This window comes from Centruroides sculpturatus, unplaced genomic scaffold (assembly GCF_000671375.1).
Source record: "Centruroides sculpturatus isolate CEXI.00-Female unplaced genomic scaffold, Cexi_2.0 scaffold625, whole genome shotgun sequence".
Taxonomy (NCBI): domain Eukaryota; kingdom Metazoa; phylum Arthropoda; class Arachnida; order Scorpiones; family Buthidae; genus Centruroides; species Centruroides sculpturatus.
Window position 1 is genome coordinate 312,832 of NW_019384830.1, and position 25,462 is coordinate 338,293.

General features: G+C 32.6%; 1 protein-coding gene across 1 annotated transcript in view; it reads right to left on the reverse strand.

Moving 5' to 3' along the window:
- Positions 1-25,462, reverse strand: part of LOC111630090 (putative E3 ubiquitin-protein ligase UBR7) — a 55,727-nt gene that overhangs the window by 12,017 nt on the left and 18,248 nt on the right. The window contains exons 4-6 of the mRNA XM_023374110.1: positions 19,088-19,271; positions 12,819-13,024; positions 4,740-4,877 (exon numbers count right to left, since the gene is read on the reverse strand). Of these exons, the coding sequence (XP_023229878.1) occupies positions 4,740-4,877; positions 12,819-13,024; positions 19,088-19,271 (528 nt within the window). The remainder of the gene's footprint in view (positions 1-4,739; positions 4,878-12,818; positions 13,025-19,087; positions 19,272-25,462) is intronic.

Here is a 25,462-nt window from a genome sequence, read left to right on the forward strand (position 1 = left end):
ATGTAAATCAATTTTATATAATATGTAATGTAATTTTAATTCTTTACTCCTTGTGTTATTTTTATCTTTTTATTGTTATTTATTACCGTTTAATATTTTATTGGGGTTTATTATTTGGGGGTGAAAATCGATCATCTTTGGACGTTTTATTTTAAATATTTTTTTATTTGCAACTGAAAAGTTATTCTTGTTATTTCTTAACATATTAATAATTATTTCAATGTCAGATATATAGATAAGCCTAACAGATAAAGATCAAATTATCTGAATTTTGAGTGTCAATTTTAAAAACTAGGATAATGTTATACTTTAATTGATAAGGTTTTTAAAGAATTTAATGTAGACTGTTATTCAATAATCTTGCATTAACTCAATGTTTTTAATTTTTATTAAAACAATTCCTATACTACAATTTATTTTTTCAACTTTGCAACTTTAACAACTATGCATACTTTGCAATTTTGAAACCCCAAAATTTTCTACATTAATAAATTATTATTTTTTAAATTATTATTATTATTATGTTGGTTTAGTGGGTTATACTCAGTTGACACCGGTGGCTATGTACTATGCCTGACCAGAGTCAACGCACAGCAACCAAAACAAAACTAAAATTAAATAAGTATGTCAGTGTCTGTATTCAGGAATTTCCTAACAATATGGCATGTATTCAATATAGTGGCCTTCTGTAGTGTGATGTATGTATTTCTATTCAATTGTAATGTTCCCAGGCTTTTGTGTAGTGTGTGTGGTATCACACCTGTACAGAGAGAACGACAGGTACAATAAGCACCCTATCCATCCTCCACAGATGCCTTATTTCCTGGGCGAGTTCTGTCTACAGTATTTGCTGATTTTTCCAGTAAATGTGTTTGGTATATTGTGAGTGTTTGGAATGGATATGTCTATAATGTATGTGATTTTATTGTTTGTCAATGAGTGTGATGTTTGGGTCTGTTGTGGTAAATTGTTTTTATCTGTGATTATGGCTCTGTCGTAATACATTTTGTGCATGTTGTTTTCCAATACTGTCTGTGGAATGTATTTGTAGTATGGTTCGTGGATGTCTAATAATTTGTGTTTCTTTGCAAGTTCTTGGTGTATTATATTTGCTACTTGATTGTGTCTATGTAAGTAATCTGTTTGTGCCAAGAGCTTGCATCCAGATGTAATATGTTGTATACTTTCTGGCATAATGTGGCATTTTCTGCATGTGTCATTTGTGAGTGTTGTATCTTTGAGTATGTGTTTTCTGTAGTTTTTAGTATTTATGACCTGATCCTGTATGGCAATCATGAATCCTTCCGTCTCCCCAAAGAGGCATCCCCGATCTAACCAGCTGTTTGACGCAGTTTTGTCAACAAAATCCTGGGCCAGGTCGTAAGGATGCCTGCCATGGAGAGCCTTTTGAGCCCATGATTGCTTAATGTTGTCTATGCTTTTTATATGTTGTGTCATGTCTGTATGTTGTGAGTGTAAGTTTAATGGTGTGTTATTTGAGTCTGCTAGAGTTACTGCTTTATGTAACTGTGATGTTTCTTGTTTCTTGTAGAAAAACTCTCGCAGTGACTGTATTTGTTTGTAGTGAAGGTTAACTATGTCAATCAGGCCACGTCCGCCTTCTTTACGTGGAAGGGTTAATCTTTCTGTGGCGGATTTAGGATGATGTTGTTTATGCTTAGTAAGTGTTGTTCTTGTTTTCCTTTGGAGTTGCTCGAGATCTGTGTGAGTCCAATGTATAACTCCAAAAGAGTATGTGAGTACTGGGATGACATATGTGTTTATTGCTTTAACTGTGTGTTTTGCATTTAACTGTGTTCTAAGTATAGCGTTTAACCTACTTTGGTATTCTTTAATTAATCGTTGCTTTATTTGTGTATGTTCTGTTAGTTTGGCCTGTTGGAATCCTAAGTACTTGTAGAACTCGCCCTCTTCCATGGATTCAATAACGTCTCCATTTCCAAGTGCAAAATCTTCTTTCTTCAGGATTCCTTTTTCTACGTGAAGTTTTTTGCATTTGTCTAAGCCAAACTCCATTTGTATGTCCTTAGTGTATGAGTGTGTGATTTGTAGGAGTTGATGAAGTTGTTTCTGTGTGGATGCATAAAGTTTTATGTTGTCCATGTACATGAGATGTGACAGCGTAAACTGTGTTGTTTTTTCATGCCTGATATTGTAGCCTTAATGCGTGTTGTTTAACATATTGGATAATGGGTTCAGGGCTAGGCAGAACCAGAGAGGACTCAAGAAATCTCCTTGAAAAATTCCTCGCCTAATGAATATCTCATTTGTTTGTATGGAAGTGTTACTAACCCTGAGATGTAGTGTTGTTCTCCAGTGCTGCATAGTGTTTTTGAAGAATGCAATGAGTGATGGATGTATTTTGTACATGTGTAGAATATGTAGCAGCCAACTGTGTGGAACACTGTCAAATGCTTTTCTATAGTCTACATATGCCATGTGTATGTTTCTGTGTTGTTTGTGTGCTTGCCGTAGAATGACTGAATCTAAGAGTAACTGTTCTTTGCATCCCCTGTGATTTCTACGGCAACCTTTTTGTTGTTCTGTAAGAATGTCGTGTTCTTCTACGTGTTTGTATATTTTGTTTGTGATACAGGATGTCAATAATTTGTAGAGTGTTGGAAGACATGTAATTGGTCTGTATTGTGTGGGGTATGTGGTTTTGTTGTTTTTAGGTTTCATGTAGGTGATGCCCCGAGTAAGAAATTTTGGCATGTCTTGTGGATTGATGATGATGTGTGTTAGATGTTTAGCTAGTTCCTGGTGCAATGATGTAAATTTTTTGTACCAGAAATTGTAAATGTTGACCAAGTTGTGAACACACAACTGGATGACCAAGTGTCTTCCAGTTGTGTGTTCTGTTAACGGCATAGCAAATGTCATATACGTTTATTTCAGCACAGGGCATAGTTGGTATGTTATGCAAGTTTCTGTTCTCCTTGATCCAGCCTTCATCATCATTGTGCATAACAGCACTGGACCAAAGAGAAGACCAATAAGTTGTGAGTTCTTCTGTTGGTGTGCCACTGTGCTGGGTATCAATGTTTGTTTTGGTACTGATTTGTCTGTAGAAAAGTTTTTCATTGTTTGTGAATAATTTATTTTGTTGTTTTCATAGTGTACATGTTTTGTATCATTTGAGTCTATGTGCTTTGGCTGTGAATTTCTGTTTTAGTGTATCGATGTATTCTGTAATATGTATGTTGTGATGTTCGTGTTTTGTGTGTGTTTTGATTTTCTCGAAAATGTTTTTGAGTTGTTTCTTTAATTTAGGTATTATGTTGTTTTTAGTACATTGTGTCAGCCTGCCTAATTGCTGTCTAATGTCATTTATTTGTGTTTCTATTCTTCTCTGCCAAGCAGGCTTGTGATAGAATTGTGTTTTGTGTGTGTCTGTCTGTGATTGTATTTTCAGTCCATGGTGTGTTACTACTGTGACTGCCCCAGCATAAACCAATGTATGAATGTCTGAGAGTGTAGAAATTGAAAGAATGTAGTTTGGTAGTAAATGAGTGTTTACATAATTTAGTGTTTTTCCTACTACCTTTGACGTGTTGATTTTCGGTGTTCATGGTCTTTGTGTGGGATCTGTGCCTGTATATTTAGTGAGTGTTTCCTAAAATATAAGTGAGAGCATATTAACTAATTCTATGTCTATGTTATCAGTGATGAATGAGGAAGTGTCTGTAGTATCATTAATGGTAGTTGTTGTATGTGTACTATTATCAATGCTTGTTGCTGTATTATCCTGACAGGTTACGTGATCTTCATTAATGTTAAATGTTTCTGCCTGTTGATGTATTTGATCAGCAACCTGTTGTTTAATAAGTTCAAGTGTTGTTTGTGGGATAAGGTTTTTGTGTATAATTGTTCTTTTTTGATCAACAACCCTTTGTTCGGTGACAGTGAGGTGAGGATATTGTTGTGTGAATCTATGGTGTAGTTGTTGTCTGTATGCTGTCGTGTTTGTTTCGAGTCTTGTGATGGTGTAGTAAGTACGGATGATAAACTCGTTCATTTCTGTTGTCCATTTCATCTGTTGGCGTGGTTTTCCAGCCTTTGTGGTCTGTGGATGCATTGCCACTGAAACACCAAGGCTAGGTTGATTCCTCACATCTGTTGAGGGCATTGCAGTAGCCATGCTTGGGCCGGCGCTGCTTTCGCCACCGGTAACCAAGGGAGACTGGAGCCTATTTTTCGAACGTGAGCCTCTGCCTAACCCACGAACGCAGGCCTTGTTAACCTGGGCGACATCCGAGCCAGTATCATACTTAGATCTGGTTACTACCATGATAAAATATCTCCACAGAATGTGGGTGTGTGGTCACTCTTAGCTTCATTTCTCTCCATAGACCTTACTAGCATGGGTGTCCCTACCAGGAGCTTGTGCTCCAGCCTGCATTGCTCTATGGTTCAGTAAAATTACTGGGCTCTCCCACCACGACCAGGTGGTGACCACGGGAGAGTTATTATTATTATTATTATTATTATACATTGTATATTTTACTAATTTTTACATACTTTCTTGTTTGAGTTTTTATAAAATATATCTCATAATTAACTAACAGTTAATTTGCCAATAAAAACAATTTGGTAATGAAATAAATTGATAATAAATTAAAAACCATGTCACACTAAAACAATATTTGAACTTTTAAACATAATTAGCAATTCAAAAAACTATATTATGTTATTGAATATAAATAAATCAAACTTACAAAACATTGTGAACACTTGCACAGTTTCTTTCTCCATCCATCTTGCCAAAGAGTAAAGCCTTTTCGAGGAGAAGAGCCAAATCCATTTTGTAATTGTTTTAAAATACAAACTGTATCTGATTTAACCTTAGGAGAAGTCTTTAAAAAGAAAGTTATAAATTAAATGTGTGTACGTAAACATTATATTTCACGCTTAATCATAAAACTTCAAATGTAATTATTAAGAAGATTTAATACAGATAACCCTCATTTTATAATAGTTTGTTTTGCAACAATTCATAATAATGACAATTTTAAAACTGAAAGACCAAAAATACTAACTACAAAAAAAATTCAAAAAGGTACAATTATAATTACTAAAACATGATATAAACTAGATTGTTTGTTTTAATATATAGTAGACCCCCTATAACATAGATACGTTCCATTTTATTTGAATTCCGTGTTTTACCAGTCACTTAAATACATGAGCCTATCACAGCCTGGCATGTGTGCAGTTTACAGACTACGGCTGTTTGAAAGGTTTTCTTCCATAAAATTAATCGATTCTAGACTAATTTGACTCAACATTTCCAAAACATGTATAATTTTTGGGGGATAATCCATATAAACTATGCTATAAACAAAATATTGTAGGATTACTTACTGAGTGTGCACTGTTCAAAGGTGCCATTGCTTAAGCTTGTTTTCGTCATGGAGCAGTGCATCTAACGGTGGGTGTGTGTTTTCTGATAAGTTATTTTTCTGTGAAAAATTTGCTAAACTTTGGAATTAATATAAATATAATTTTTATGGCCGTTAAATAATAAATGTTTTTTAGTAGGTCCAGTGCTTGTTTAAACTCAACGGTTTGTGCAATATCTGCTATTGATCTAGATTTGATCAATCCTGTCATGACACGAGTCGGCGATGACGTTTTACTGTATTATATGAGTCTCTTTTAGCGTGTTTATATGAATACGATCACAATTTTTTCGCCATGTTATACAAATCTGTATTATATGAACCCATGTTTTAGGGGGATCTACTGTATTTTAGAGGCAGCTCTTCTTTTTCTTTTCCATCCTGTTAAAGTACCTTCTTTCAGACATAATTGATCATAATTGGTGTAAAGGATGAAAGTCAAAAGAAATGTAATGTTATCCACTGACACTTATTTTGAGATTCTTAATAGAAAAAAAAACTCTTGATAGTTAACACTGCAGTAAAATCTCTGCATTACTCCACTATCATAAAAGATCAATGCTGGGGTCTTACATTGATGTTTATGAAAAATTTTAGTCTGAACTTTGAATATATCGAAGTAAATGCACAAAATATAATTTTTTTATTATTATTATTTAAGTTTATCTGGTCACTTTATCTGTATTATATCTAATTAATTTATATTCATAAAAAATAATGATATCTTTTTAAATATTCATTTCAGAGCTTTAAATATAATACATTACTTATCTTCTAGGCCCTTTTCAAAACTGACATAACTCAATGAATTCCTAATGACTTACATTATACAGGGTGTTTATAAATGAATGATGCAGTTTTAAAAATTAATAATAAATCTATTTATTACCTTATATAGGCAAACCTTACAGCATAAGCAGCGGCAACTGTCCAAGTTTTTTATGCATTAATCACAATCCTTCAATATATGCACCCATGGTCGCACGACACATCTACACAGTAATCAAATTCTTCCCATACGCAGTGTAGCATGTCCACTGTGATGGACTGCAGTGCATGCTTTATCTGATCACATAGTTCCTCAAGGGACACAGGCATTGAAAGTACATAATCTCGGGCATTGACCGAGTTTAAGGTAATAAATATATTATTAATTTTTTAAAACTGAACCATTCATTTATAAACACCCTGTATAATTAGATTTATTTTATGGCAATTTTTTGCAACAGTTTTTTCAAGAATAAAACCTTGTCATAAACTGAGGACTACCTGCATTAGAAACGAATACACAATAAACTCTGATTATATAACATCTACTGCACACCGGATTGTATAAAATAAATATTACGTACTTGAACCTATAACTGATGTGAATCGAATAATTTTTTCACGACGAACGTTTTCATAACCCCTTCTGGGCTCTTCTTCAGGTGAAACAGCTGGATCGAACACCAAAAACGAAATTTGAAAAAATACGAATTCTGTCGAGTTTGAATCGTTCGGATCGTTCCTTATTTCGTCACGTGATATGTTTGAACGTGATCGAAGTTAACGATGAACGTCCAAATTCAAGAGAAAGATATTATTATGATACTTAAAAACATGCGATTGTGATACATAATTTAATACTGTTCTCACATGTTCCCCAGTACCTTCTATTTTTATTTTTTATCTTATTTTTAATAAATAGTATTTCGCTGTTACTCTGTATGTAGTAGGTTTTGCCATGCCATGAAAAGGTTGATTTCATCTCTTGAATTAATACAAGTGGATGTGTCATAAGCTCTAAAAATTTCCATCTCCTCCAACCATTTTAGATGGTGCATGTGCGGTGTGGTGACGATTATCTGCACTCTATTGAAGTCCGCCACTATTTCTGGATCAGTGGCGTAGGTAGAGAGTGAAGTTGTATGTCTGTTACGTTGTACATCCGAGATGTGCTCTTTTATCCTAGCCCCTAATGAACGTTTAGTCGATCCTATGTATACCAAATCCCTGTTAAACCGTTTATCTCTTAAGAGGGATTGTATAGACTCCTGATAACTTTTCCACCCTGGATTGGTCCTTTTCGTTGCGTAGGATATTGAACAAAGTGCTGCACCTTCTGTATGTTAAGGTAAGTTTCTGTTCCTTTGCGATGGTGCTGTATAGAGACCTCAATAGTGGGTTGAACATGATAGGTATCCTCATATTTTCCGTAGTGTTGCTAGTGTGTTGCGTGATCACTGTAGTGGTGGAAGAAGCCTGTGGTTGTTTATGGCCCTCAGAGATTTTTTGTATAATATTTTGGTAACCATGGGACCTAGCAATGCTTTCCAAGTATTTTAACTCTTCTTCTAGCGCTAGTTGTGTAGAATTAACAGGGATTTGGTATACATAGGATCGACTAAACGTTCATTATGGGCTAGGATAAAAGAGCACATCTCGGATGTACAACGTAACAGACATACAACTTCACTCTCTACCTACGCCACTGATCCCGAAATAGTGGCGGACTTCAATAGAGCGCAGATAATCGTCACCACACCGCACATGCACCATCTAAAATAGTTGGAGGAGATGGAAATTTTTAGAGCATACAACACATCCACTTGTATTAATTCAAGAGATGAAATCAACCTTTTCATGGCATGGCAAAACCTACTACATACAGAGTAACATAAATATAACAAATAAAAAACATAAGATAAAAAATAAAAATAGAAGGTACTGGGGAACATGTGAGAACAGTATTAAATTATGTATCACAATCGCATGTTTTTAAGTATCATAATAATATCTTTCTCTTGAATTTGGACGTTCATCGTTAACTTCGATCACGTTCAAACATATCACGTGACGAAATAAGGAACGATCCGAACGATTCAAACTCGACAGAATTCGTATTTTTTCAAATTTCGTTTTTGGTGTTCGATCCAGCTGTTTCACCTGAAGAAGAGCCCAGAAGGGGTTATGAAAACGTTCGTCGTGAAAAAATTATTTGATTCACATCGGTTATAGGTTCAAGTACGTAATATTTATTTTAATAAACTCTGAGTTTAGCAGACAAAACATCTGGTCCTAGCATAATAATAATATTAATGTATTTTTATATTGTTTAAGGAGAGACTTCTGCAGACAGATTTCCTATTCTTCCTATTCTCCAAAACCACTTAAACAGTGCATTTATAAATATCATGCTTATCTTCACTGTTTCAAAATTTTTTGTCCCCTCTTAAACTTGTCAAGTTTTAACAATTTCATTTTTAAACAGTATGCCGACACTCTTTACATCAAACATTGAGAGACTGACATCAGCATTTATTCCTTGAATAATGGAAGGGAGGTATTAAGAAATTTGAAGAATTTTGAAAAAGAAGAGAACAATAAAAGCAGAATGAATTGAATGAATTTCATGTCAAGGGAAAACTGACAAACATCCTGCTTGAGAGGCTTAGGGTTAGTTAAACAAGTTTTAATCTTGAGGTTAATTGCACTTTAATATACAGAATTAGCCTTGATGTTTTGCATGAGTCAATCTTTTGGATAAACTGCCAACAAAGTTAATTGGTCAATTTTGGGTGTCTAAAATTTATTCTGTAGATTAGTGAAGAAACAAGATGGCTGACCAGCTCTGATTCCTATGTGGATAATCTTTATTTACATTATTTAAATAAAGTGTATCCTAATCTGAAGAAACGGTTTAAAAATGGATTAGATTTTATATTGAACAACAATTGTAAATTTCAAAACTTTATTTCAATTTAGAAAGCTGAAGTTTTATGTTAACTGTCAGAGTTAATTGAATCTTACTTTATACAACAGAGTAATTATTCATTTCCCATTATTAAGTACAGAACATATATTAAAATATTGTAGATATCATTTATCAAATCTAATTTATATTTTCATCTACAATCTATTGCCAACATCTAAGCTTTTACTTACTCATTTTTCATTCCTCCAGCTTGTTTATTACTGTTCTTTGTAATACATCAGCACAGTAAGAATTTTTAACTGGCCAATAGCTATCTGCCAAATCATGCAATACGTGCATATTTTTTTAGATTAGATTAGTGAGCAACAAGCTGACTTCCACAGAAATTATTCTACAGATAATTCGGTACTAAAAGCATTAAACTGTGTTAATTATCAAGTATAAATATATCTATAATTTTGGAAATTATGTTCTAACTAGTAGCCCGGGTCGCCCCCTAGTGGGCGACCCGGTGCTCCACAGTGGCGTATCTTTGGTCGTGGCATGAAATGTTTCTATTTTTATATTAAAATATTACCTTAACTATTTTAAACGTTATTGTTTTATCGTAGCGGTTCAAATCTATGTGGTTTTTCGTTATTCGCCCCCTAGTGAACATTACAGGCATTCCGTGACAATAATAAATTCCTATTACAAATATATTGAATTATTTATATTGTTATATTGACCAAATAAGAATTTATTGGCCAAATGAACAATAATAATTTATATTGTTAATTTAAATAATAAATAAAATTGTTAATTTAATTTGGTGTTTGAAATATGACACACGATAGGGGCGTCTCTAGTGTCCGTTATGAAACGGTTACAGGACGGACACGAAATGAATGGGTTATATATATAGATTCCAGTCTTTTACAAAATAAATCCTTTCTTAATTGCACTCTGACAAAAAAAATCAATGCACTTAAGAAAAAAAAAAAACAACTCAATTTTAGTAAATCATCATAGTTCTTTCAACTAAATATGCAAATGATAAAAAAATTAACATCCAATGAATGAATAGTCTGAGCTGCATTGCATTAGAAGTGCCATCATGATGTATATAAAAGTAAAATTCTTTCTTTGAAGGACCAAATTTCCAGTGGAGTTTGATTGCTCTTATTGTTGTTAATTGTAAACAATGACTCTCAATTGAATTTGTGCCCACTAAAACCATATCATGGAGTTTGAAAGAGAATATGTCATCAGATTAAAAGAGATGGATCGACAAATCAATGTAGCACTCAGCATGTCGGTCATGGGTGATACTGCAATTAGATGATGGTAGAACGAATGAGTTTTAAATGGCAAAGCCCAACAAAAAGCAGGCAGCGAACAGCTTAAAGTGATGACAGAATGGGAAGAGAGAGTCATTGTTCCAGCAGCTGTACTAACATCAGAGTCATCACAACTGGCCATCCAATTTGTGACCTATGCAAAAGTGACCACCAGGACCATTGCTAGGTGACTACATCAGCAGAATCTACATTCATGATGCTCATTAGCTGGCTACCACTGAGCATTATCAAGAGTGATTACAGTGGTGCTGGGCTTAAACAACATGGAATTGTTCTGATTGGGAACAAATTGTCTTCAGTGATGAGTCCCATTTTGAACTGACTCCTGATGACCAGCACAGATGTGTGTGGAGACATTCTGCTTTTACTGTTGAATGCCACATGGCCCAACAACAGGGACTTATGGTCTGGTCGCTATTTCATTTGATAGACAGATCCCCTTTTATGGTAGTCTAGATACCCTCACAGTACGGCAATATGTTGACATTCTGTGAACTAATGTGATATTGTTCCTTTCACAGCAACCCGTGCTTACTCTCCAACAAGAAAATGCCCAGCCACACATGGCATGCCTCTCACATTAATGTCTTCATGAATCTATCCCTAATTGAGCACATTTTCCTGATGGGCATCGTCTGAAACTATCCAGGTATGAAAGTGTGTGTGTGTGTGTGTGTGTGTGTGTGTGTGTGTAAAACATGTGATAAGATGACAAAAAGATCAAATTGCTTTATTAGTCAAATGAGTTGACAAAGAATAGAATGCCCAGAGACACTTATATATGGATATAATTATGTCATCTCCCCTCTCATTCGATCTTACTGCAATAAATTTAACATATACATACAATCCTGACTAATACAACTACAAGAAAGAAGAAAGGAAGGTTAGTTAGGAAATCTACCGGTAGCTAGATATGTGGGTCCTGAACTGAGTGAATATCAACAGTTCTCACTTCGTGCACGGTGAATGTATGATCCATTTGCATCCAAATGAGGGCAAAGCAGTTATTATTGAACATGTGCTGAGGCGGTTCCTTGGAACTCTCTGGAACGGTTATCCCAATTATTTCTTTGTCTCCGTTCCTATCTTGTCTATCTTGGCTCTTTCTCTCTTTTGCCTTCTGCCTTATACACTGTCTTCCGGTCACTTTCGCATGACCTCTCTCTCTCTCTTTCATGGCAAACCCAAAAGTGTCCTTTCTCCTCACCTCTGTCTAATGGTCCCCTCGGGCAGGACCCCGTCCTGTCCCTTTTGGAGATTGGCCAATCAGGACCCACAAATATTACAGTTCCTGTCATATGACAAGAAAGGGTTAAATTAAAAGCAGAAGGAAGAAGGATTATAGGAAAGAAGAGAGGAGTTCTTATTCTATATACAGTATAATTATACAACAAAATAGCAGAAAGCCACACAGGAATGTCAACAACTTAGCCAACCAATTGAACACCATCTGGCAAGAAATTTCCCAGGAACCATCCACCAACTTTATGAATCAATGCCTTGCCAGGTAACAGTTATATTCAAGCAATGGGCCAATGTCTTATTGACTTCCTCACTTTGCATAGCTCTTTCTCTGGAATAAATCATCCAATCTATTCTTAAACTGTAATAATTTCTTTTCTGTGCATTTACTTACCATGCCAGTTTTGTCCCAATTGGATAGTTCATTCTAGTGCATCAATTTTCTTGTCAGAGTATTTAAATAAAAACCAATAGGTATTGTAAAACATGCAATTTTTTTTTAACATACCTGTCTTAAGCAGACAAAGTCTCAGTCCTGAGTGTTTCTGCTACACTCAGGTTTTACTAAGATATATTTTTTACACAGTAACAGTACAAAACAATAATCAGAAGTGATGCAGAGTTAAGAGAAATTTATAGCTATATGGCTTAATAGTGACATTAATCAAATGTGTTTTGCTGGTAATGTGTGTTTAAATTAAACTCCTTTTTAACATTTAAATTCTCTCAAAACATTATGAAGCAGTATTAAAGGGAATAATTATTGTATATATATAAAAAAAAAAAAAATGAAACCAGAGATGTCAATCATCATCAATTTCATAACTTTGTATTGTTTTCATAACTTAATGAAATTGATTATTTGAAAATTTTTCCCTCCACAAAAATCTTAAAATTCAATTTCAAACTCCTGATATTTGAGAACTAAGAAAATACAAATATATATGTATAATGAATCAAATCACTAAAGATTAAAAAAAAACTATGAAAACATTTTAAAATTACAAACAAATAACTTGTATAACCTTAATCTATTTTCAATTATCTTTAATGAAATATAAAATGGAATTAGATAATGATAATTATTTAATGTTAAAAATTTAAACAACTTACATCATTTTTCTCTGATAATGCAGTATTTTGTTTTATTCCAACAGAATCTTGATTACTTTCTTCTGTACCACTATCTGTAGTTTCACATGACACATTGATTTGATCACCATTGATTACATCTTTATGGCATTCTAAATGATCTTTCCTATTCTTGGAATCTTCAATTTCAACTTGTTCATCAGTTTCTTCTTTTTTAATTTTAATTCCTATTGTAAAAACAAAATATATTTAAATTACAATAATTAATTATTTAGCTTCTTTAATGATTGAAAAACTAAAAATCTAAAATCAATTCATTCTTTAATAGAAACAATAATGTTAGTGCTTTTGTTCCTGTAAATTATAGTTTGCATGCATAAAGATTAACACAATTTAATGTATAACTAATCAATTTTATTCTTGTAAGAAGAAAATTTTTTTCAAAACGATATTAAAAAAACTACAGTTTGGCATGAAGTCATTAATCAATATTGAAAAAAAAATTTATATTTCAACATTAACATTAGACCTTATATGAAAAGTTTACTTTTGAAGTGAGATATATTGACTCAGTTATGTAGAATTAAATTTAAATAAAATATAATTATCAATTTAATATAAACAAACAAATTATTGTATTACACTCCATGTACCATACATCAAATCTACACAGATTATAAAATTATTAATTTTAAATATATTTTAGCAAGATATAATTATCTATTAAATTAAGATGATGTATTTAAATTTAAAAATCTCATTAAATTTCAAAGTTTTTTCCCTCTTATTCATCTTTTCTTAACTAACAATTCTCTCAGTCAGTTAATAAACACCTTGTGATGAGTACAGATNAGAATTTATATTGGATTTTCTAAAGATGATATACTTGAATGATAAAAGTACAACATTGGATGCCAACAAAATCAGTTGGCATCTAATATTGGCACAACAAAATCAGTTGGCACAACAAAATCAGCATTTATATTGGAATTGAAAAAAAAATTTATATTTCAACATTAATTCCGCAGACGATTTTGCACTAGAATAAGTCAGAATATAAAATAATAATAATAATAAGAGTTTAATAGGAAATGAGTTTTTTAATTATGGAAAATTTCTCTATTTTTCAAAAATAAAAAATTATGGTACTCTGTTATGAGAGTTTATTTAAAATGATCAATTATTTATTGTGATATCACAATGCAAGCAGCAATTTTTAATTTTTAAATATACTTGCCACCTCAAATTAGTAGCGACTTGTCTTTGTACATCATACTTTTCCTGTTAGCAATAGAGTCATGCCAGTCATTATCTAACTCCTTTCAGGGGAAAATTTTTGAATTGAAATAATGTCACTTCTGGTGGGACCTCCTGCACCTAAGCCTTCCATATCAGGTCTCGACTTTCATCTGTCTAATTTTGTTCTCTAGATTAAGGAAGGACAGGCAGACAACAATGGGAATTTATAGGTATACAATTTTTTCAAATTGCAGCCCAAAAATAATTTTTATATTATCAATTATTATAAAAAAACCAAAAAACATATTTTTAGGCGTAAAGATGAATTTAAAATAAAATTTTTTTTGGCTTATCCCGTCCTGAGATACAATACAAAATAGATAAGGGATGGGCAACCCACAGCCTGCATAAAATATCAATAAATACAGTGGGTGATCGGTTAACGAACATAATCCGTTCCAAGACTTTGTTCGTTATCCGATTATCGATTTACCATAGGTTTGTATGGGAATTTGATTAATTCGTTCCGAAGACTCCCAAAAAATAAAAAAAATATATACTTTTTTTACTACATTTATTTACATGTAATAGTAAAAATACATACATATGCTGTCTTGCATTTTTATTAGTCATGTTTTATCCGTTTGTGGGGGTTAAACAATCTGTCCAATGTCGATTGCTTTTCTCTTTTCTTCAGGATTTTTCGGAAGTAATTAATAGTATTGTAATTGTAGAGATCCCCAACCCAATGAACCTTATTCTGCTTTGGTTGCCACTTGGATGATATAACATCCTCCCACTCCTTCAAAAGATCTTTAGTAGCAGATGTCGACATTGGTCCTCTTTCGTCTTCCTCTTTTCCAAAAGATAACACATTTCGCTGAGTTTCTCGGTATTCTTCATTTGAGAGTTCTTGGAGTTTTTCTGTCGTCAGATCAATTTCAGGTTCCATTATGAGCTCTAAAATGCTCTTTATTTCTCAGACGTAATTTTCATTACTCCATTAACAGCTTGAGACTTCTTGATATATCTTTCATAGCTAAGATTGAGCCTACTATAGACCTGTTCAAGCCATACTGCCTAGCAATATCAGACACCTTGTGCTCACTTTCTACCTTGGCTATTATCTCTTACTTGGTTTCTACAGTGAGCACAGTTCTTGACACTCCTCTTTTTAGGCTCCAAAATATTATCAGTTTCTTTTTTAAATAAAAAGTTCAGAAAAGCACTTACAAAAATTCAGAGAACAGAAATCAACTAGGCCACAAAAAATTATTTAAATACAAGGCCCAAATGAAATTCGAAATTTGGTATTAAAACGTTAACGAATATCCTTTCACCTTTCGTAAATAAACCCCGAAGCAAAATTTAACAAGTACCTGTCCGACAGTCTCGCGAAGACTACAAAAATTATTTGTCAGAAAGGTAAACAAAAAGCCGGAATTACAAGAGTGAGTTTCAAAATTTGGAGGAATACTATCCGATCGGTATCGAGTTGAGAGTTGATCTTACGTCTCCCACGCTCCGGAAGGTTTCGAATTGTTACCTGAAGACGAGGGAAAATCAATTGGTATTCATTATTTTCGGTTGCTTCTTTTTATGTTTATTCAGTAAAGTGTTCGTTATCCGAACATGTGTTCGTTGTCCGATCATAAAAATCTTTCGCAAAAGTGTTCGTTATCCGATTTGTTCACTATCTGAACTGTTCGTTAACTGATCACCCACTGTATATCAATTTCCCAGGTTAAGGAAGTATGCAGCAAAAATTCAAATGTTATTTTCTACAACTTATGCATGTAAATAGTTTTTCCACAATGAATTTAATGAAAATTAAAACAAAAAACTGGCTAACAGACACATCGAAACTAATTTAAAGCTAGCAGTGACTAAATATTTATATATTATTATATTATATATTTAACCAAATATTTCTGATATATTACATTTACATCAGTTCCGGAAGCTAAATTAAGTATACTTATGTTAATTTATAATTATATATGAATAAATAATTGTGATTTGCCGACATTTTTTTCCTGTTTTCTCTTGTATGCAACTCGTCTCAGTTCAAAAGTTTTGAAATGCAGCCCTTACATAGAAAAAGGTTGCCCATCCCCGAAATAGATGCTGAAACACAAATTTTGCAAGTTTTTTTTTTTTAATTTTTGAGACCAGTGTGTCAAAATATCAAGAGATGCAAAGAACCAACGGGGGAATGAAAATCTGACCAATCATCATACTTTCCCTATGTTTTATACTGTAACAGCATGAAAAGTAAAGTTATATTTGAAATTAGGATTTCACATCTGTCTTATTCTTAATCTTATAATAAATAACTATTAATCATCCAAAATTATCTTAAAATATTTTATTTAGAAGTATAATATACTAAAGTAAGAAAACATTTAGTAATAAATAAAAAGAGAATGTCTTTTGTCATTAAGTTATTATCAAACAAGAATTGTTGTACTTAAAGTAAAAATGTTTTAAAAAATTTAAAACTATTTTCACATGTTACAGAACAATAAAACTCCAAAAATGTACAAAACCAGAACTAAAAATAAAAATTTAGAAAATCCAAATGTAACTCATAACCTGATTAAATTTATAACGTTGGTTTGTCCAAACACTAAAGATGATAAATAAATTGTACTTTTGTATTTCTTCAACTATTATGATTTTGGAAGGAAATAAAGTTCCTAAAATTTACTACTGAATTTTGTAAGTTTTGGTTCTTGTTTCATTCATATTTGATTTCGTAGTCTTTTACATATGAACATATTTTAAATAATTTCTTATATTTTAACTGAAATCATTGTAATTCTTTTCATCATCAAGTTACCATAAACATAGCATCACTCTTTAAAATGTTTCATTCTTCTAATGATGAATTAATGTTCAAAAACGTTTGAATTTGAAAAGAAATTTTTTTCTTTTGTATTATATTATTTCTTCTGAATAAAACTGCTTTCACAAGAGTATCAAATCAAAAATTCTAATCATCAGTTCCTATATTAGGCACTATTGATCAGAATAGCATGAAACTTAACATGCAAGTGAAATATTATGCAACAAAATAATTGTAAAGCAAAAATTTAATATAAATTATTTGAAACCACAAAGAAAAAGAACTAATAAATCTTTTTTGTATGAAAAAATTATTAATATGGGAATGGTTCCCTCCTGCATGTACAGTACATTCATTTCAAAGCAATTTTTCATGCTGGTTACAATGTTTATTAGCTCTGTCAAGAGCAAAGCCCATTATTGAACAAGAATATCTTTAAGCTCCTGAAATGTTCTTAGTGAAGGTTGACAAAGTGTAACTTGTCTCCATAGATCATATACTTTCTATGAGATTTAGGTTCAGAGATCTTGCTGGCCTTTCATATGACAAATACATTCACTGGAAGAGATTGTCCTATAGACTATAGACCTATGTATACAGACATTATCACCCGTGAAAATAAAATCTATACTCACAGCACCTTAAAGCCTCACATGGTGTTCCAAAATCTGGATCTCAATATAATTAAACCTAATACCACCACCTGCAAATTGGTCTCTTTTTACAATGTTCATGGGGATGTACAGGTATACCTCGCCTTACGTTGGTAATTGGTTCCAGGAAAACGACGTAAGTCGAATTTACTTGTCTCTGAATCTACTTGTCACTAGGCTAAACCATAAATTACTATTCCCAGTTCTGTATTTTACTTATTAATGCATTTTTAATAATATATGGTTAATAAGAATCTATTTTAAGCTTACAAACAAATAAATTTTAGTTTTTAATAGAGTACAGAAAAAAGTAATCTAAATTTACGAATGCATGTACTGTAAATACAGTACATACTTGTAAATGTATATATTTTAATATGATTTTATGTGCTTTAAACGCTTTTCTAGTGATATTACGACTTCAATATTTGTGGCGGACGGACTGTAAAGTCGAATAAAATGACTTAAACTTGATTTTTATTTTTCCGTATACTTTTTTGACAAATGACGTATAATCGGGAACGACGTAACTCGAGGTATACCTGTATTGAGTTTCTTTGCTCGCTCTAGATTCTAATCTAAAGAGAATCATTCTGTAGGCTTGCTTGGACTCAGTGAGCAGTACATTGCCCATACATTTAAAGTTCAATGTGTAAGATAATATTCTTGACATTATCTTAAATGAGCCCACACGCATCAATATATTCCATCCCTGTGTACACATTTTTGTCATCTGCCAAATGTGTTATAACACATTAGGCATATGACAAAAATAGTATTCACCTGAAGACTTCTTTAGACTGGTTGTTGTGAAATTAATACACTGGCAGCTGTAGACAGCTCTACAGCTCTGTCTGCCAGACATTCTGTAATCATGCGCTGTTGTTAAATAATAGTCCTGTTGAGAGGTGATAACTCATGGACATCCACTTCCTAGTTGATGTCCATCATCTCCTCATCTTTAAAAATCTGGCCAAAGCTTGGATATGACATTCTGAGCCCTGGACAGTATGTGTCTGCAAATAGTCTGCTTCTAACCTTCCAATAATTCGTCCTTTCATAAAATAAACACAATGTAATCATTCATTCCTTTAATCAGAAACAACTGCTAAAATTGTTGAATTGTCTTCATGACAGAAAGGGGAATTAAATAAAAAAAAAAAATGTTGAGAAATTCAGAATTAAAAAGAATCAGTTTTGAAGAAAATGAGTGCTGTGTAAACAAAAGGAATCATTGGTCAGTTTTAGCTAAGACTTTAAACAATCATCCTTGGACTTTAATTGAAAACCACCACTGTTGACTTCTTAAAATACATGGAAATAAATGTTTTTTCATTAAAATTAAGCACTGTCACTCTGCATGAGACTCACATAAAACTCTCCTTTTAATGAGAGATGTCACAAATAATTGTTGTGATTTGTGCAAGTCAACTACTTGGACCCGATAGCACCACATCAACACCACAAAGCCTCAAAATTGAAAATATGATAATAAATCATAAAATCAAAAATTATTGGTCAAGGTAACTTTGTTAAAATTAAATACTCACCATTGAGTGAAATATTATAAAACCATAAAAATCCATGTTTTTCCATACAATCACCACAAATCATTTCACTGTAATCATGATTAGTTGGAAAATCTTTTCCTAAATGCTTGAAGGAAAAAAATAAAAATAAAAAAGTAAGTTGTTTGTAGAGAAACATAATTGACATAATATACATAACTGAAATATAGTTATTGAAAAGATCATTTATCAAATAATTACAGAAGAATTTTAAAATCTAAATAAATAAATAATAATAGCTATTATGGAATTTGATAAAATTTAAACTAGCTTTACTGGAGAAAAAAACCATGTCTTTTTGGAAAAAACTCTCCAGTAAATATTTTCAGATTAAAGACATTTTCTCCATTTTCAGATTCAAATACAATCTTATGTTTTATTATTCTGTAAATTTTGTTATACCTAATAAATAATCATTGTTATAACATGTGTGCCTATATAAACAGTTTTTCTGTATAAAAAAAATATTTTTTCCAGATGTAGTATTCTTACTAAGTCAATTTTAATTAGTCATTGAACCAGATAAATTTTCCGCTCACCAGTTAAAACTGTTTTTTCCTTCTTTTTTAACCAATCAGAAATTTTTTAGATAACTGAATTTTGGATTGAATTTGCTGTTGAATTGTAATATTAGTATTTTTTTGTTGTCATTAACTATCAATTAAAATGCTTTAAGTAAATTTACAGCATTGCAAGTTAACCATCAAAAATTTTTCCTGGAGAGCATTGTAGATTAAGTTTAAAATTACAATAAATAAATGTATAATGTAACAAAATAAAAATATAAAAATTGAAATAATTATAAGAATATTGCTAAATATCCAGTTCAATTCTTAAATTCATTGGCTACTCTCCTTATTGGCTTCATTTTAAATAATCATTTGCATGTTATAGTAGTGGAATCTCTCTCTTAAGTTAATTTCATTCAATGTATTCTTCACTGTTAATTAAAAAATATATATACAGTATAACCTCACTAATTCATAGTTGTTGGGGAAAAGCATAGTTCAAATTAGTGAGGATTTTACTCAAATGTGTACTGTAATCCAAAAAGTACACTTCATTTAAAGTCAAATTTTATTGTGCACTTTAAATATGAACAAATATGTGATTTGATAAGTTTTTACAATGCAGCAGCAGCAGCATCATTCTTGTCATTGCAAACATTTACTAATTTGAGCTTTAAAAAAAAGCAAACTATAACAATTATGAAAAAATAGAACTTTAATAAAAAGAGCTATAACACATTCTTCTTTAATGATACACAGAAAGCAAGAGTTCAACTTTATTATGCAAACAGCAATTGTACATGGCTTTCTTAGAAATATAATTAAAGGTCTCATCAAAGCAGCAGTAGAAAAGTATGAATTTGGTCTTAATAAAGACAATAAGAAGGAAGATCAAGCTACTAATAAGATGATGTGTGTAATTACAGGAGTAAAGATGGCCTGTTTAAATAAGAGTTATGCTAAAAGGCATGATGATATTTCTTTAGCTATCAGAAGTCTCCCTTCTATTATGCAACTACTTCGTATGAATAAGGAAAAGAGAAAGCAAATATATAAGACAGGAATATATATGGTCAACCTTAAAAAACGAATGTGTTGCCATAGCATTCTGTACATCAATTCTATTATATAGAATTGATGTACAGAATGCTATGGCAATGCATAAGAGCATTATGAATCTGTATTAAATGATAGAAAATGTGCTACAGCATTAACAAAATGGGCACTTGATATGAAGTACAATTTTCCTGGAAAAATCCTGTCATAGTAAGAAACTGGATCGATAAACGTACGTTAAGGATTATGGAACAATGTTATATACATATATTTTCATGCAAAATTAAAGTAATTAATGCAAATGACTCCATGATTTTAGATTGTAGACGGGTTGATGTTTTAAATTCTCAAAATTACAACTCTTATGTGCAGAAAGTGATATCGCAATTTACCTAGGAAAGTAATTAACGATAAGATGACGGAAACTTGTTCAAGGTCATAAAGTGGGGGTAGCAAGTAGCTTACATCTTTGTGTTATACCATTATTTCGAAGAGTAGTTTTATTATTCAATCTTTGTGTGTACTATTTAATTAATTAATTTATTATTTATATTATAAGACAGGGATGTCCAACCCTTGGCCCAAGACAAGTTCCAAAGCGGCCACTAAACGTGTAAACAAAACCGACAAATTTTTAAAATTTTTTTTTATTTATTTCAATGGCAAACTCAAAAAAAGTTTCACAAAGCCGTAAACCTTTATACATATTTTATTTTTGAGTAGAAAGGAAATATTTTCAAATACTTGGAAATGCATGAATGAGAAAAGTATAAAGCTGAAGTCTTGACTCAAGTAATAAAGCTGGAGTTGTGACTCAAAGGAGTCTAGAGTCAAATTTGGGGAAAAGAGAGAAAGACCAAAAGATAAAAAGTAGTCAGAAAGGTTAAATAGACCTTTTGTTATGCACATATTGACTCTTAATTTTCCAACCTTCCTCACTTCTTTACCTTTCTTCCTTTCCGTGCTTTTGGGTCTATAATCCTTTGAGTCCCAACTCCAGCTTTATTTAGTATTCCTTCCAGCGTTGCAAAATTTGGCTACTTTGCACCAAATTTGGTACCCAAATTTTGTTAATTTGGCGTAAAAAATATCATTTGGTGCATTGACTACTTTTTGGGCTACATATTTTTAAATATATTAGTTGAATAAAAATGCACTTTAAAATGGTTTTTCGTCATTTTTTATTAATTAGAGACTCAAATAAAACAAATATTTGTGTTTGTCATATAAATGTTTGTTTGTCTCTTTTATAATAAACTAGCAGACCCTGCCACACATTGTTGTGACTCAAAAAGTATCTATTATAAATGTATAACACTTCCCCTATGGGGGGGAATTTTTCGAAAAATCTCTTCTTAGTGTACATTCTCTTGACGTACTCTATTAAAACACAATCAAAAATGCAAAAAACTGCATCTAAAATAGTATAATAGAAGCCAAGTTCTTCATGGTAAGCCTTAATCCTGTCCCTCTCCGCCTGAGTGAAGGGAATTTCAACATGTATATTATATAAAAACACATGCATATTCGAATTCAACATTGTGTCAAAATTTCAAAGGAATCGGTAGGAACAAACGAACATTACATTTTTATTTATATAGATAGATAGATGGTGATCTGGGTTTGTTTTTAGTTCATCCTCACAGAAAAGCAAACTTAGGTCGTCATACTTGCGGAGTTAGAGCCATCTGTTGGATATAAAAGCCTTAATCCTAGACGATATCTTTTAATTTATATGAATGTTTAACAGAATAATATACAGCCTATGTCCACCCTGAAGTTCCATTCTAAATATTGGTGAAATAATTTTTGAAATCGGACTAGTAGTTTCGGAGATTACCTCCTACATCCAAACTTACAAACTTTACCTCTTTATAATATTAGTATAGATCAGGGGTGTCCAACCCGCGGCCCGCACGCGGCCCAAGGCAAGTTCCAATGCGGCCCAATAAACGTGTAAACAAAACCGACAAAATGTATTAATTTTTTTATTATTTATCTATTTCAACGGCATAAACTTAAAAAAGAAGTTTCACAAAGCCGTAAACTTTTATTCGTATTTTATTCTTGAGTGGAAAGGAAATATTTTCAAGTACTTGGAAATGTGTGAATGAGGAAGGATTATTAAATAAAGCTGGAGTTGTGACTCAAAGAATTATAGACCCAAATTTGGGAGAAGGAGGGAAAGATGAGAAAAACAAAAGATGTAGTAGTGAGAAAGATTAAATAGATCTTCTGTTGACCCTTAATTTTCCAACCTTTCTCACTATTTTATCTTTTGTCCTTTCTTTTTTTTCCCTGCACTTCCTTTGAGTCATAACTCCAGCTTTATTTAGTATTTTTTCCAACGTTGCAAGATTTGGTAAAGTAGCTACATTTGCGCCAAATGTGGCTACTTTTTTTGTTTGACGTAAAAAATATCATTTGGCGCTTTGGCTACTTTTGGGCTACATATTATTTATATTAGTTGAATAAAAATGCACTTTAAAATGGTATTTCGTTGCTTTTTATTAATTAGAGACCAAATAAAACAAATATTTGTTTTTTTCAAATAAATTTTTGTCTCTTTTATAATAAATGAATTTATCTATTTCTAAGTAAAAATTGAAAGTGTCTGTAGAAGTAATTTTTAAAATATCCTTTTTCTTGATAAAGTTTTAATACTTATTATTATAATCTAGACATGTTAATCCTTAAATATACTTGTATATTGAACCACAGCGGCGGCCTTATCCATTGCGAGGCTCTGGGCGGCAGATCTTTGCGAGGCCCTTGTCCTTTGTGCAAAGTATGTGAATTGAAATAGTAGGCACTTATTAATATTAATATATACTGTACTATAAATTAAATTTATTTTATTGTTATAACTAATAGCCAAGGATAAAATAAAAAGTTTATGTATCAACTTTTTTCTACTTGGTTGTTGCGCGAGGCCCCTCCAAGAGTGAGGCCCCGGGCGATTGCCCTGCTCGCCACCCCCTAAGGCCGCCACTGTTGAACCACAAGTATATATTATATGTACAGTACTTGTGGCCAGTGGCGTAGTGTGGGTGTCAGCCGCCCGGAACGAAGGAAAATTTCACCGCCCCCTTATTTAGGTATCTCAATTTAAAAGACTAAAATTCAGTTTTGTCACAGAATAAGTAATGAAAAATTCCGTGCTAGTGTTGCCACCTTTTTAAAATCTCCGACCTGGACGGCAGGTGAGATTTGTTCGAACAGAAGTTCCTGACAAACGCGTATATCATTCGCAATGCAAAGAATAATTTGCAGTGCATGCCGGTTCTAAATCAGTTACAGTTAGCGACTAGGGAGACTTGGATAGGAGTAACGCAAGTGACCTAGCTCTATTGGATATTGCAGGTGTATATGATTACAAATGAATCGCACAATGAAAGAAAAAAAAAAACAAATAACAAAAATAAAAAAAAATCAACAGGTTGCGCACGATATCCCCGAACGGCAAGTCGATTCGCGGACTATCCGGATGGATGGTAACACTATTGCCGTGCTCATTTCAATCAGTCCGAGTTGTAGGTGGACGAAAATATGAAATAAAATGGTTTAAATTCCTACAAGATATTATTATTATTTATTGTAAAATTTTGCCGCCCCCTAAAAAGTGCCGCCCGGGGCGGGCCGCCCCTGCCGCCCCCTACGCTACGCTACTGCTGGTGGCCCAAAACTCCTTGACTTCTTCCAATGCAGCCCAGAGAAACAAAAAGGTTGGACACCCTGGTATAGATGAATTTATCTATTTCTAAGTAAAAAGTGAAAGTGTCTGTAGAAGTAATTTTTTAAAATATCCTTTTTCATAATAAAGTTTTAATACTTTTTACTATAATCTCGACAAGTTAATCCTTATACTTGTATATTTAAGGATTGGGCCAAAATATACTTGTGGCCCAAAACTCCATGACTTCTTCCAATGTGGCCCAGAGAAACAAAAAGGTTGAACACCCGTTATAAGATTTTATAGATTTAAAAAAATATTTATTTACTTTTTGTAATTTATTTAATTTAATGTTCAAATGTAATGGCATTCTGTACAAAGTCTGTTCAAAAAATACACGGACTGATGTCATAAAACAAAATGTACTTTATGTAGAAGTTACATGTTTGGGTCCCCTTCAAAGTACTCTTCTTCCCAATGCACACACTTATCCCAACGATGTTTCCACTTGTTGAAACAGTCCTGGTACGCTTCTTTTGTAATGTTTTTCAGCACTTTCGTCGCATTTGCCTTAATCTTGGGAATCGTCAAATCTTCCTTTCAAGGGTCTTTTGAGTTTGGGAAACAAGAAAAAGTAACAAGGAGCAAGGTCAGGTGAGTAGGGGGTGGGGAAGAACAGTGATCGAGTGTTTGGCCAAAATCTCACGAGTTCTGATAGCTGAATGGGCTGGAGCATTGTTGTGATGGAGAAACCAAATCGCCACTCCTCCACATTTCTGGCCTTTTGCAACGAATGGTGTCCCTCAGACATTTCAGGACTTCAACGTAGTAAGTCTGGTTCACTGCGGAGCCTGGGGGAGGTACTCGTGGTGAACAATACCCTTAGCATCAAAGAAAATTGTCAGCATCACCTTGACATTGGATTGAACTTGGCAAGCTTTTTTGGGTCTGGGGATGTTTCACCCACCCACTGGTTGAGCATAGCAAATGTTTCAGTTGCAGATTTTCCAAGTTTAACACAAAATTCCACAGCAAATTGTTGCTCCATCAGGTCATTCATTCTGAAATAAAAAAAAAAAAAAAAAAAAAACATGGCTAATATATTTTAAATCATGAATA